We start from the raw sequence: 14,933 nt of genomic DNA on the forward strand, positions 1-14,933 counted from the left end.
AGTCCGCTTTGAGATTTGGAGTGCATGTCATGACCATCAACCTCAGCCATGTTGGCGCAATGGCGTGGGGTCGACATCTCTTTATTGGTGTCGCTAACATGACGGAAACACCCTCTCTGAAGATAGGCCGCGATCTCCTCGGGATCAGCCACTGTGTCTGCGGGTTCGACGGTGCTGCGGCATCGCTTGATGAGGTTGTTTCGGTTGCCCAGTTTTGCTCCATTGGTCTGAAACGACGGAGTTGTGAAGTTTATTGGAAGCATTACATGGCCTGGAGTTGTTTACATCAGGGGGTGCATGGGGTTTTCTATATAAGTCTGACTATTGCTGATTATCATGTTGTTCTTTTACGCGATGTGTTTTCCTCCTTGATCCAGTTAGTTTTTTGTATGCACTTGCTGAACAAGTTGGTGGTTTGCCAATTGTAGTATTTAGTTTTGGCCCCCGAGTTTAATGCATCATTTTCCGGGGGCTGATGGGTTTGATATGATTTAGAACTTTTGTCTCCATGTCTCTTGATAAATGTTTCATGTTTTATTTATCTTTTATAAATCCCGCTTTTTATTCCCTGGTTATCATGTAACGTGTTGGGTATTGTTTATTGGTGATGCTAGACCTGGATTTGGTGGTTATGATAATGGTTGGTTTGGCCAAGTACCTTGTGTTGCGGTTACTTTTCCTCTCTTTGCAACATATCGTAACTTAGTCACAGCCCGCCTGTTCCGTTGGGCTGCCGTTTTCAACCCGCCATTTCAATCCAAATGCATCATGATTCTTTTAGGCATAACCGGCCTTTTCTCCTCACATGGGCCCAATCCATTGCATTTGTAATTGTGGTTTGGGTTAGCATTGGCCCACACTTAAGATATGACCTAATCCTACTGCAACGACCCCCCCTCATTTCGTATCCGCTTGAAACCCTTGCCTCGGCCGTTGCTCACGGCTAACAGGTTGGCACAGCAATGTCTCTCTGTGATCGTACCGCCGGTCCTTCTTTTCGCCGTTATAGTGGCTCTTGCTCCTCACCGTGGCCAGGACACTTTCATTTTGCATTTTACCTCGGTAATTCCTGACTCATCCCTTCTATTGTTATTTTCTTTTTTCTTTTTTTATTTTTTTCATTGTTCTCACAAATTTAACCCCCTCCGACGGTTTTGATGCTATGCTCGGTTTGTGTTGTTCGAGAAATCGCATTTCCAACATCATGCATGGAAAAATCTTTTGTTTCAACTAATGCCGGACTATCCCATTTGTTGATTCCGACAAATTTCGTTGACCGCATCTGTTAATACCATCCACTTTTGAGCTACCTCTTTTGCGCTACAGCTCCGGCTTTTGTGCGGCAATGCTTAGTTAATGAACTTCGAGGATATACGCTTTCCTGGCGCTGCTTTCCTTGACTGTGGCCTTCTCACTGCGCAGGTTATTAGTCAACTGTGTTTTTTGCCTATAATGATCATAGTTATAATAATACCATCAAATATTATTCATTCTCACTAATAGTTAAATACAGGATATCCTTTTCTTGCAGTAAAGATTAGGGTGGTGCAATTAATAATTAAAGGCTTATTTTTATCTTTTCTTCATCATCGTATCATGCATTATATATATATATATGAAATGATGATTAAATAGCCACATATGCCATATGACATATTAAAGAATCGTTAAATTGACATTTGTCAACTAACTCATCTAACACAACAATGATTTCTATGGATTTATTAGTTCAGTCTCTGTATGTAGTTATATCTTTATTTTACAACTACAAATCCACCGTGACTTTGATTCCGGGGGAAAAACATAAAAAAACCACTTTTTATTGAACCAATATAAATTAAGATCCATTTTTTTTATTTATCACTTTTTTATTGTCTATTAAAAATTAAGATTTAAGATTTAGATTTTAGATATACAACATAGTTTAAAAAAAAAACCTGATTCGTTTTTAAAATTAAAAAATTTTAACAGATTTTTAACAAACCCAATATGAATTTTGGCAATATTTTTTAAATGTTGATCAAACTTGCATAGGGACGGTAATTATAGACATGATAGCATGCGCTAAAAGAAAAAGAGTTGTATGTGCTGAATTCATGTGTTCTCTATTTTGATTTTCTCTTCTAAGTTTTTAAAGATCTTCTTAGCCCGGATAAAGTTTTACATGTCTTGTTGTTGCAGTGCATTGTTTTTAATTGGGACTAAGGCAATGTGTGCTTTGGCAAGAGATCGAAGAATAGTTTGGGCTTCTATTCATCAACCATGCAGTGAAGTGTTTGAACTCCTGGATCAGTTGTACTCGCTCGAAGGTAGCAGAACTGTTTATTGTCGCCAAGCTTCTGAGGCATATGAGGTACCAGTCTACCAATCTATTCACTTTTGTGCACGTCATAATCTTGCCTATTGCAACATGTCAGTTTTATTCTTCCTGAGATTGTGTTCTGATCAGTCGATATTTTATACAATCATGCTTTTAAATAACTAAATGTTCCTTTATGCATGGCAAAATCAAGGTGCACTGTTGATGATCCCTACTAATCTGATTTAGGTTGCATATCTTTACCTATTTAACAATCTGATTTAGCTTGAATACATTTAGCTTATTAGGCCATGACTTCCTATTTGCTGAATTCCCCCGCTAAGCTAACATTGGCAACGTAACTTTTGCTATTCAGATTTGGTGCTGATCATTAAACTGGTTAACAACCGAGTAGATGCAATCAACCAATGCCTCTACACGTCCTCCGATTTATTTTTGGCTGCCAAGTATATTCTTTTGCTCCTAATAATTTTTGTTTCCCAAATTTATTCATTTGTTATTTACTTCTATGCTTATCTGTTAGCCCAGCATTTTCATTGCAAATACATTTACATATACATCAACGCTTTTGAAATCTGTCACAGCGCTCATTTTTGACTATGACGTCCCCGTACCTTTTTTGCTTGGTTCCCATGCATCTCTCCATGTATGATACATCCATCCGACTTCCCCATTCATCTAATCTTGCTTCCATTTCAATATGCTTGGTGATTCAACGCAATTAATTAGTTTAGGTCTGTTCTATTCTTTCCTATCCATCCTGTTCAACCCTGTGAATCTCTCGTGACAAGACAGATTCCTACCTGGAGTTAATGAACTTCATTTTCCATACTTGCTTCAACACTTACTGTGAATTACATTTAATGATACTTTATCTTCTTTTAGTCATACTTATGTCAGGTGTAATTAAACTAAGTTATTATGAATTCTATTTTTAGTCTTCGGACTACTTGGTTGCTGACTGATCTCATTTCATGATCTGCATTTATTGAGTACCTGTTTCTTATTAATTTTCGTCACGCTATACTCCAAAGGCGGGAACTTTTTCTTCTTCAAATTTTTTAACTTTGTCTGATTCCTGCGTATAAAGTGCTCCCTATATTGTCCGTAATTAATTCTGAACCGTCAACATATATTATTTACTATATATTGTATATTATAATATATTATATATTATATATGCTGGTCATTATCATGATTATTTATCGTTGTATTACATGCTAAATATCTCTAATGGGTTATTTAATAAGCCCTCTGATCATCACATTAGCTGGGATTCTATTTACTGTGCTTCAAGGGGCCCAAAGTTTTTTAATGAACACCGCTTGGTTGCTTTGATTATGAACAATTGATGCTTAATTTTTTGGTTTCCTAGCATTGTTAACATCTAAATAACTTTGGTCTCTCGTTTTATTCAGTTAATTGGTCATACTACCTTTTGCTTAAGTGTTTAATTTAACTTACGCAATTTGTTATCATGAAAAGACTCATAGTGATCACATTTGTCATACCCACCTCACTCAGGGATTGCTTTAGCCATTAATTCTTCAATTTTTTATTTATGCCAATCCTTTCCTTTAGTATAGCTAATCCAATCTCTCCTTCAGTATCTGGGCCTGGGTGGCCCAAATAACACACCTGCCCACGACTTCGGATTCCATATATCTTATCCCGATACATGTACAACAATTGTAAAGATGCATTTGCTATTTGCAGGTATGCCGGATACCCTAGCTATTTCATTACTATCACATGTAACCCAGATTGGACCGAGATTAAAGATTGCGTTGCGGCCTATTCATTAAAGCCAAGTGACAGGCCAGATATCATATCAAGGATTTTCAAGATCAAGTTAGATGTCTTGCTGAAAGACTTAAAGGATGGGTCCATATTCGGAAAGCCTAAAGGAAGTGAGTTTTCCCATTCACTTTTTACAATGTCGCGCTAACACATTTGTTATTTTTCCATCAACGTCGACTTGCCCCCTAACATATTTTTTTGCTTTTTCCCATTTTCTTTGTTCCAGTTGTGTACACAGTTGAATTCCAAAAGCGTGGTCTTCCCCATTGTCATATTTTATTGTTTGTTCAACCAGCCGAGAAGCCTCGATCATCTGAGGATATTGACCATCATATATCGGCTGAGATACCCGACGAACACACACAACCTAAGCTGTACAGCTTAGTCCAAAAATTCATGATTCACGGACCATGTGGGGTTTTGAACATGAGTAGCCCGTGTATGGTTAATGGGAGGTGTTCCAAGTTTTATCCAGTGCCTTTCCGTGAGAAAACATCCATAGACAGTGCAGGTTTTCCCAAGTATAAACGGTCGGATAATAGTCGTTCAATAACCAAGAGGAATGTTAATCTCGACAATAGGTTTATTGTCCCATACAATGCAACATTGCTCCTTAAGTATGGCTGCCACATAAATGTTGAGTATACTTGCCAGACGTCTACTATTAAGTATTTGTTCAAGTATGTCCACAAAGGTAATGATCGTGTCACAGCTTCGTTCTTCCGATCACATGATTCAGCTGGTTCTGATGTCACTGTAGATGAAATCCAAAACTACTATGATTGTCGGTATATATCAGCTTGTGAGGCATCCTGGCGGCTATTCGGGTTTGAGATTCAGTACAAAGAGCCTAACGTCATCCGCCTTCCATTCCATCTTCCAAATGAACAGAATGTTTTGTACGAAGATCACCAGCTTATTGAGAATGTTATCGACGCTGCGGTCTCAAAGGATAGTATGTTTATTGGTTGGTTTAAGGCTAACAAGAATTTTGATCTGGCCCCTACACTGACTTACGCAGAGATGCCGTCATTTTTTGTTTGGGACAAGCAGGGGTATATGTGGAGGCCACGAAAGCAAGGGAATGTCATAGGTCGTCTCACGCATATTCCTCACTCGCATGGAAAGGAGTACTACCTTCGTATGTTATTGAATTATCAAAAAGGGTGCCAGACATTTGCTGATGTGCGTTCCGTTGGTGGGATTGTGTACGATACATTCAAAGAGGCCTGTTATGCCCTAGGGTTATTGCAGGATGATAGGGAATTTATTGATTCACTTAATGAAGCCAGTGCGTGGGCATTGCCGAATTATATCAGGAGGTTGTTTGCAATGCTTTTGATGTCGAACAACATTGTGCGTCCTGACATGGTGTGGGAGAAATGTTGGCAACATTGCGTGGACAACTCGCTTCTTTCTGGAAGACATAACTTAGGTAAACTTTTCGGATTGCTTTTACTATCTGGTTACTGTTTCGCAATAAATTCAGACCACTCCATTCAAAAACGTCCAGTCGTCTCCACCTCTTGCAGTTTGTTATGCATTTATTTTATTTTCCCTTCGTCATCGTGTCCAGTTTGTTTCTTATGTAACTACGTTGCATTTTTTTGCTTTTAGGTTTCCAGCGTTCTGTTCATGAGATTAAGTCCATCACGCTTGCCGAAATTGAAAAACTCTTGCAGCCGAATGGTCGGAGCCTGAAAGAATTTCCTGACATGTCGTTTCCTGATTATGCTGGTTTACCTGAACCTTCCGACACAATCTTTTCTAATGAGCTGAATTTCGACATGACAGAATTGGCAAGTATCGCCGTGGATTTGATTTCCCGGTTGAATCGAGACCAGCGCGTTGCGTTTGACACAATAGCAAATGCAGTTCATTGTGACGCTGGTGGTTTTTTCTTTGTCTGTGGTTATGGTGGAACTGGTAAGACCTTTCTATGGAATGCACTGTCTGCTTCGATAAGGTCTAAGGGTGATATTGTCCTCAATGTTGTATCCAGTGGCATTGCAGCTTTGTTGTTGCCTAATGGGCAAACTGCTCATTCACGCTTTAAGGTTCCGCTCAGTGTTAACCAGGACTCTATTTGTAATATAAGGCAAGGCACACCCCTCGCACGTCTTATTTCATCTGCAAAATTAGTTATATGGGATGAGGCACCTATGTTAAATAAATTTTGCTTCGAAGCGTTGGACAAATGCCTTAAGGATGTTCTTCGATTTGATCGTGGATATAATCCTCATGCCCCATTTGGTGGGAAAATTGTTGTTCTAGGAGGTGATTTCCGTTAGATATTGCCTGTGATTCCTCGTGGTTCTCGGGAAGAGATCGTTCATTCGTGTATTAATGCTTCGAACCTGTGGCAATCTTGCCAAGTGTTGCAGTTAACTGAAAACATGAGACTGTCCCGTGGTTCACGAGATATCCACGGTGTACAATTGAAGGAATTTGCTACATGGTTGCTTTAAGTTGGTGACGGGTTAATCGGAGACAATACCGATGGCGAATCAGTGATTAGAATACTCGACAACTTGCTGCTTAATGTTAAGTCTCCCTGTCTGCATGATTTGGTGTTGTTCGTTTATCCTGACATCTTACTCTATTCTTCTAGCGTGGATTATTTTAAGGGTAGGAGTATATTAGCACCAACACTTGATGTCGTACCTGAAGTTAACAATCATGTGATGTCTTTGATCCCGGCAACGAGAGGGTATACTTGAGCTCTGATACACTAATTAGTGAAGATGGTCACTTGGAATCTGAATTATATACAATGAGCACCGAGTCATTGAATGCGCTAAATTGTTCAGGAATTCCCCAACACTGGTTAGTTCTTAAAATCGGTGTTCCTGTGATGCTTCTTCGCAATATTGACCAATCCAATGGACTATGCAATGGTACGCGCATGCAGGTTAGACGTCTTGGTGACCATATCATTGAGTGCGTCATCTTAGCAGGTCGTAATACTGGTGATGTTGTATTTATTCACAGGATGAACATGTCACTCAATAACGATACATTACCAATCAGGTTTACTCGACGTCAATTTCCAGTTACTCTTTGCTTTGCGATGACCATAAACAAGTCCCAAGGTCAAACGCTGTCAACAGTTGGCGTCTATCTTCCGAGGCCTGTTTTTACTCTTGGTCAGCTTTATGTTGCGCTTTCTCGGGTTAGCATGCATTCTGGACTGAAGATTTTATCTGTTGATTCTAACGGCAAAGTTTCAGATCATACTATTAATGTTGTCTATAAAGAAGTTTTTACCGGGATGCTACCTAACTTTCTCCCTTGATCGGTTTACCTCTCATGTGCTCCTTCTGTAATCTTTTCGGTACGCAGTTCTTCTAACTCTTAAAGAATAAATAAAGAACATTTTTCTCTTACTTAATTACATATTAAATATTATTATTTATATAATACATCTCTATACAAACAATTATTTTTAAAGGAAAAGTCTAGGAGGCTAGCAATTTTATTTAATTTTGGCTAGCATGTAATCCGTAGAGAACGTTGAGTCATTTAATGAAATCTCACACCAATCCACCACCATTAAATCATCATTGATGATTATTTGATGCTGCCAATCATAAACATTGCTAGCCGCAAGCATTGTTTATTTTTAAATAATTTAATTCGTTTTCTTATTGAATAATATTTATTTACAATTATAATTTTAATGCCCGTGCTTGGCACGGGAGATAAAACTAATATATATATATATATATATATATATATATATATATATATATATAATAAGAATGTAGTAGGTGGTTAGGTGCTCAACAAGTGGTGCTTTATATAATAGACGAGTGTTACTTTTTATTGCATGACAAATGGCAAAACAACAAAAATTAATATTAATAAAGTAATTAAAAATCTGATATGAACAAAACGATTGGCGGGATTTTGATTCAAATTGAAATTCAAAATGATTTTGTTACAGCTGTTTTCATATATATGTTAGTTAAGCGGTGAAGAAAGAAAAGAAGGAAAGAGAGAAAGAAAGAAACCGACGGTCACAGAGAAGAGGGTGTCGACGAACAAAGAAAACGATGGTTGAAGAAAGAAAAGACGACAGAAGAAGAAGAGAACGACAGTGAAGAAAGACGATCGATGTCGCAGAGAAGAAGAAAAACAACGGTGAATAAGGCAAGGACGACGGAAGAAGGAGAAGAAGGTGGCGACGACAGCGACGGTCACAGAAGCTAAATCGACAGAGAAAAGAAGAGCAACAAGGCGACGGCGGTGATGGAGTCCACCGTCGCTGTTGGATCCGCAGAGCTGCATCCTCTGCAGGACGGTGTCGCCGTCGTTTCTTCGCTGGTGAGTGCTGCAAATCAAGGATGGTTAGTTCTCTCGCTTGGATATACTTTATTTTATTGTTTGATTGGTTGAAAACGCTAATTTAAATTGAATATGGATTTTCGTGTTAATATCTTCAGAATGGCGTGCTACACTTAAAGAAGTGAATGGTGAAGGAGCAGCTAGCAGCAAGTTGATGACACCGGTGAAGAGAACGGTGAGCTTTGATATCCTATCGTGGGCGGTATTATAGAGGTAATTTACTTTTAAGTTAGAATAGCCACACAAAATCAATGTGTCTCTGTGAAATCAATGAACTAGACAAGACCTTGCACCACCAAATAAGAAGCCACTTTCTGAAGATGAGTAGAGGTATATATCTTTAGTTCTCTTTGTTTTATTTGAATGTTTTGTGATGATTGCATTCTCTAAATCTCTTTGTGGTTACTGATTATGTGTTTTGGCCTTTTTTGTTTAATATGAACAGGATGAGGTACTACTCTTTTGTCTTCTCCTAGACATTTGTAAATTTAGACTTGGATTCCATTGTTTACTTGAAACTCTATATACAAATTCATAATACAAAGCACTTATATAGAATATTTTGGTAGTTGAATTTTTAAATATCTTACATTAGGCTTTGAAGGACAATATTTTTTTGAATATTTTCTATTGTAGACATTGTTCCCAGGTTAGATAATTGTTTACATCGTTGCAGCAGGAAAAAGCACCCCAATAAGACATGTTTTTGGTGAACATATATTTACAAATATAAGATTATAATCAGTTTTGCTTGCCTGTGATGTGTTTTGCTAAAACTATAACCAAAATTTTCATTATCATCTCAAATTGCTTGGGTTGTTGACATTTCATGTTGCAATTGGGGATTTAGATATATTTTTCTTTTAGTAATGACAGTGATTGCAAGTAGAAGATAGTTACTTGAAGTTTGTCTTAAGGCTTCTCTTATTGGTAGTGTCTTAAGGTGGGATGTCTTTGGTCTCATATAACTAATTGAAAGTGTTTGCTTCAAAACTTATGGCTACATTAGCATGTCTCAAGCCATTTCATTTCTCAGTAATTTCAAGCTTGAACACTACATAAAAATCCCCTTAAGATCAATGTCTTACTGCGGGTATATTCTTTATGACCAATTTCAGTCCCTTCCTCATCAAAAAGTTTTGCAGAGTTTATATATTAGTTTAATTATAATTGTTTATTTACTGTGATCCAATAAAAAAATAAGAAAGAAGAAATGACACTCATAAGGAAAAATGTATGCACATAAGCTGATAAAAATTGTCGCATATGTGGGAGATACTGTCAGTTCTGCATTATATTGCCCATATATATAGTTCTACATTCAAGATAAGAATATACATGCAATATAATGCAGAACGAGGTCTATTTGGTAAATATTATGATTGGTGTGAATCATTTAGTACATATCCCATGACAAATGATCTCCTTCTTGCTCCCCTGTTTTTGAATAGTGCTACAGGTTTGATCAAATTCATTTAAAAAATTTGTAGTCTGCTATAATTATTTCATAATTGTAGCTGGCTTATTAGCTAGCTTTCTTTTCCCCATTTTTGTATAGAATGATTCGTTTGTAAGTAAGTTAAATGGCTGAAAATACTTTCTTAATAGAATTTTATCATTTTGTATTAAAGAAGTTTTCTTTGAGTGATAAATTGGGATACCGTAACTGATATAGCTGTATGCTTGATATTATATTTGTAATAAAATTTAAATATGGTTGGTAGGACAAAGGATCTTCCAAAACCAGAAGAGATAATTGAGTAGGTGAAACGAAGAATAGTTGTTGCATCTCCGTTTGAATATATTTTGAACTTTGAACTGAACTTAACAGCCTGATCTTTTTGCTTTGCATATCATGTCTTTGATGAATGAACTTAACACCCCTTTGGTTGAAATACCACTATCTTTTATTCATTTATGATGTATAGGGAGCTACCTGAATCTTACATTGTTGCAGACTTTTCTGTATTTTTGTGGTCAAACAAAATTGATTTTCTTACCTTGAATATTTATGTCACCATAATCTTCTTCTACATAGCGTTACATGTAGGTATATATGATGATAAATGTATTTTGTTTATTGCAGGATTTATGAATTTGCCTTGGCCTTTGTTTTCATTTATTTATTTATGTCGATTTTATACCGATGGGGTTTGAATTTGTTTTTATCACTGTGCATATATGAAATCATGTGGTGTTTTACCTGTGACTTATAGCTGCTGTGTTTTCTGATTTTTTTTTTAATTTTGTTTTAATTAGGTTCTCTTTGTGCTTCTCATGAATCGATAAGAAAAAGTGATGCTCATAAAGTGGTATGCCCCATGCTCTCGGAAGGAAAGATCCAAGGTATATGGCCATGTGATTAAATACATACAAAGTTTCACATTTTTAATTTATTATTATATATTATATATTTTATAGAAGAGGATCATATTTCTTTTGTAAATTCAAATTATTTGATCTTGAGCTATATATCATCATTTGGGCAAAAGGTTTTAAATTGGAGTAGGAGATTGTAATTGTGTTCGTTGCAATAAAAATTTGTTACTTAAAATTGATTTGATGAAATCCATTACAAGCTATTGCAAACCACAATTGCAATATGATACAATTGTAGTAGAGACTCCTTAAAATATAAAATTAATAGACTGTAGAAGAAAGCAACCTGTCCAATTCTATAATTGTGATCCTCTAATTTGTTTAAAGAAAAAGTTACATCTGTATTTTATACTGCTTTAAAGCTATATCTTATTTGTCTGCTTATTCAAATATTTGTATCATGGAAGTGGGTAATCATGAAAATTTGGAACATGATTGTGATTTAATGTAGAGGGTGTGCTTTTAATTTCCTAGAATTGACAAAGCACATGGCTGTCGGAGCTAATGAGGTGTTGCCTAAACTATGGAAATTAACAATGAAATGTTGTCATATATGCATATGGAGCCTGGCCTTCACCATTTTGAAAACACATCATTCAATGGAAGATGGTGGTAATTATATGAAAAGTTACTTCTTTTGATTTACAGACTTCAATTTAGACAGAGATATTGATAATGATATCTTGAATAATAATTGAGAGTCTTAATTCATCTTTTTAATTATCTCTCTCTTCTACAAGTAAAAATATTTAAAAATCTTTTTATTTAAAAATTAAGAGGATAAATTAAGATTTTTAATTATTTTTTTATGTCTTGAGACAAATCACGCTAAACTCGAAACCCTAAATAAAGAATATTTATACTGCTTTAAAGTTAAATTGTTTAAAGAAAAACCTACATCTTATTTTGCTGCTTACTCAAATGTTTCTATCATGGAAATGATTGTGATTTAATTCCTCTGGCCTATCCTTTGTTGCCTCGGGAGTGTGAAAATATGTTATATGGTGCTAGAAAATTATTAGTTTGTGTAATTTACTTTTAAGTAGTTCACTTGCCTAAATTTTTGAGACCCTTTTCTTTTATAAGGTTGTATTTCTATTAGGAGTTATGTATAGTATTTACAGGTGTTAATAAGTTAGTGATGGATTGAAGTTAACAAAACACTTAATTGAAGTTCAATTTGATCAGATAAATGTTGATAACTAACATAACCTTGGATTTATTGATTGATGGATTTATATGCCATACTTAAATTGAACAATGAACATAACCTAAATTGTTTTTTGAAATTTCATTTTGTTCATATGGCGATCCTTATCCTTTTTAATGCTATGATTGTTGTTGTATTTAGATAATAAGGCTGACAAAATAACTATTTTAGTTATTTAAAAGTGAGCTAAAATTTATATTTAAGCATGTCTATTTTTATGAGAAAAACTACAATGTTGATTTAGGTTGCATTTGCAAAAAGGGCAGATTTGACGATGGCTAATAGGGTGCATAAGATATCATCAATAGTGGGTGGAATGCTCTTCGTAGCTGACAATTTATACATTCATACTGCATGGCATCTTGCAACCGCAATTGGTGTCAGTACCTGCAACATGCTCCTTGAGTAGGTGTTCTTTCTCTTTATTCGAATCTTAGTATTTTTGTATCTATATTGTTAGGATAAATAAATAAACAAATATGCATTGCAGCTATTCTGTTTGTGTTTAGTAGAATTATCTCACATGCTAGCTGATCTTCCTTTTAAGCATTTTCTATTTAGGGCTTCAATTTAGTTTCCATATTGTTTTGCTAATAGTTAAAATAAAGATAACTATGTGTAATTAAAATATTTGACAATTAGGATCACAACATTATATAAAGATAACTTATCCCTCACTTTTCTTACCTCTAATTATGGAAGAAAATATGATAAAATGTAATTATAAATATTATTTCTCCATACAAATAATTATATCATTTCACCCTGTTTCCTTCCATTCATCCTGTTCTATTTCATTTCATTCCCCTACTTCCTATCGATTCAAACATAGCTTATATATGCTTTTACATGTAAATATACCATTCTTTTTAAGAATCTATGGTTACTAGGCACCATTCTCTCTATCTTTTCTATGTTCTACATAATTGGATTAAGCTATAAACATTTTTGCATTTTGCAAGAAATGTGGTGATAGAAAAGTGAGGGATGTTGCTTTGACTTACCAATTGTCCTTGCTTTTATGATGTAGGCAGTGCTTTCGTAGCAACGCTAAGGAAATTGACTTCATTAAGGTATCTCTGTTCCTAAACTTGATCTTCAATAAATTGATTGCTAGGGATTTATTTAAAACAATGAAGTGGGCTTGGGATTGATTGCTAGGGCTTGATCTTAGCACATAAGCTAGTTTCTTACGTTCCTCATTCTGGTAGTGATGGGTCTTAGAAATATATTTTTTGCTTATCTTGCTTCATCATGGAAGTGTTTATTTACTTTTGGTTTTTTGGAAAAGTTTTGTGCTCTTTGGTGTTATTACTTTTAAGTGTTTTGAGTTTTATTGCTTCAGTGTACTAAGTAGTAGTATTACTGATCTGAAGTTGAATCATTCCGATTAAACTGAATTTAGCCCTAAAGGCATGAACTACAAAATGATCACTTTGAAGTTTAGCTATTTAGATAGTAATATACTAATATGTATGAATTGCTTATGTTCGTTTCATAATATGCGTTTGTAGGTCACACCAAAGACAACGACTATGGCCTTGCTGGTGAGAAATGGTTTTTTATTGTTTGCTTGGTAGTTTTGTCAATAATCTTATAGCATATGTTATTGAAAAAAGTAATAGAAAGTTGAGGACATCTCTTTCATTTTTTATTTCTATGAACGGATGGCTACAGATAACTCATGTATGTACATACCAAAAGCAATGGATTACTTTCATAATTTCATTTTTAATCAATTTCAGTTAAGCAACAAGTCATGTAATTTCTATTGAGATGCTGATATGAATGTGAAGGCCATTGTTTTATTGAGTGAATAAATTTTTCGTGTTGGTTTTATCGAATGAATAAAAAGTCTTATACTATACAATGAGTTTTATATATAAAAACTTTTTTAAATTAAAAGTAACAACTATTAATATTAATGGATAAGTGCTAATAAATTTTTATAATGAAACAATATTTGGCCCACGCTACGTGCGGGTTTTACACTAGTATATATATGTTTTACACTAGTATATATATATATATATATATATATATATATAAAGGATGCGGATTCTATCACCATTGTCGAGGGTCAGTAACTATTCAATTAAGTAAACGTACTATATATGAGATAATCATAGTTGTGAATTGTGATAATAATGATATACATGCAGATGGAGAAAGCAAGTTTATATTGCACAAAGTGGAGGCAATAGATGAGGCTAACTATGCATACAACTACAGTGTTGTTGGTAGAAGGACCCAACAGAGGATCCATTGGAAAGCTGAGTGTGAAGTTCCACTCCAAAGGAGATGCGAAGCCTGACGAGGAAGACATGAAGAAGGGTAAGGCCAAGGGTGAAGCTCTCTTCAAGGCTATTGAGGGTTACTTCTTAGCCAATCCTGCTCAATATTAGAACACTTTGTTCAATGTTGCAGTTGTTTTTTCTGGGCATGTTTGTGTGCAAGTGTTTCAAGTAATTGGTTTTTTCTATGTAATCTAAAACACAAAACACACAACCCTGAGCTGAATCATCAAATAATCATCTACAAATTTTACAAAAACACAAAGCAGCAGCAGCACAGTAGAGCCAGAACCCAAAAATCAAATAATCATTCAATGATTTCAACAAAACACAAAACCCTGTAATCATTTAATAATTTGTTGATTTCAGAACAAAGATTCAGAGAATAAAACGAAAATCGAAGAACAGGTGCACACCAAAGCCACTGACCTTTGAGACAATGACGACGAGACGATGGCGACAGGATGATCGCGAGCAGGATGAATTCGATGGAGGATGGGCGCCGAGCGAGGAAGAAGACATCGAATAGGGGATTTGACTTGATAATGCCGACAATAAGTATTGTTTTGGTTCCTAACGTTGA

At 35.4% G+C, this 14,933-nt stretch overlaps 3 protein-coding genes across 4 annotated transcripts; all 3 read left to right on the forward strand.

Moving 5' to 3' along the window:
• Positions 1-98: 98 nt before the first annotated feature.
• On the forward strand, positions 99-6,411 carry LOC112721098 (uncharacterized). Its single transcript, XM_025772171.1, has 5 exons — positions 99-376; positions 2,182-2,412; positions 4,037-4,230; positions 4,347-5,651; positions 5,738-6,411. The coding sequence occupies exons 1-5, from the start codon at positions 99-101 to the stop codon at positions 6,409-6,411; spliced, it is 2,682 nt and encodes an 893-aa protein (XP_025627956.1).
• A 482-nt stretch (positions 6,412-6,893) lies between these two features.
• Positions 6,894-7,415, forward strand: LOC140176054 (uncharacterized). Its single transcript, XM_072205908.1, has one exon. The coding sequence runs from the start codon at positions 6,894-6,896 to the stop codon at positions 7,413-7,415; it is 522 nt and encodes a 173-aa protein (XP_072062009.1).
• A 690-nt stretch (positions 7,416-8,105) lies between these two features.
• LOC112720489 (uncharacterized) lies at positions 8,106-14,609 on the forward strand. Of its 2 annotated transcripts, XM_029290141.2 has the most exons (8): positions 8,106-8,446; positions 8,566-8,797; positions 10,727-10,813; positions 11,321-11,458; positions 12,301-12,461; positions 13,087-13,129; positions 13,571-13,603; positions 14,219-14,609. In XM_029290141.2, exons 4-8 carry the CDS (start codon positions 11,453-11,455, stop codon positions 14,258-14,260), a joined length of 285 nt encoding a protein of 94 aa, XP_029145974.1. In that variant the 5' UTR covers positions 8,106-8,446; positions 8,566-8,797; positions 10,727-10,813; positions 11,321-11,452; the 3' UTR covers positions 14,261-14,609. The 2 variants fall into 2 exon arrangements, with proteins under 2 accessions (XP_029145974.1, XP_072064140.1); XM_072208039.1 differs by having other exon boundaries at positions 8,109-8,469; positions 11,321-12,461.
• Positions 14,610-14,933: the final 324 nt, after the last annotated feature.

Source organism: Arachis hypogaea, chromosome 11 (assembly GCF_003086295.3).
Source record: "Arachis hypogaea cultivar Tifrunner chromosome 11, arahy.Tifrunner.gnm2.J5K5, whole genome shotgun sequence".
Classification (NCBI taxonomy): Eukaryota; Viridiplantae; Streptophyta; class Magnoliopsida; order Fabales; family Fabaceae; genus Arachis; species Arachis hypogaea.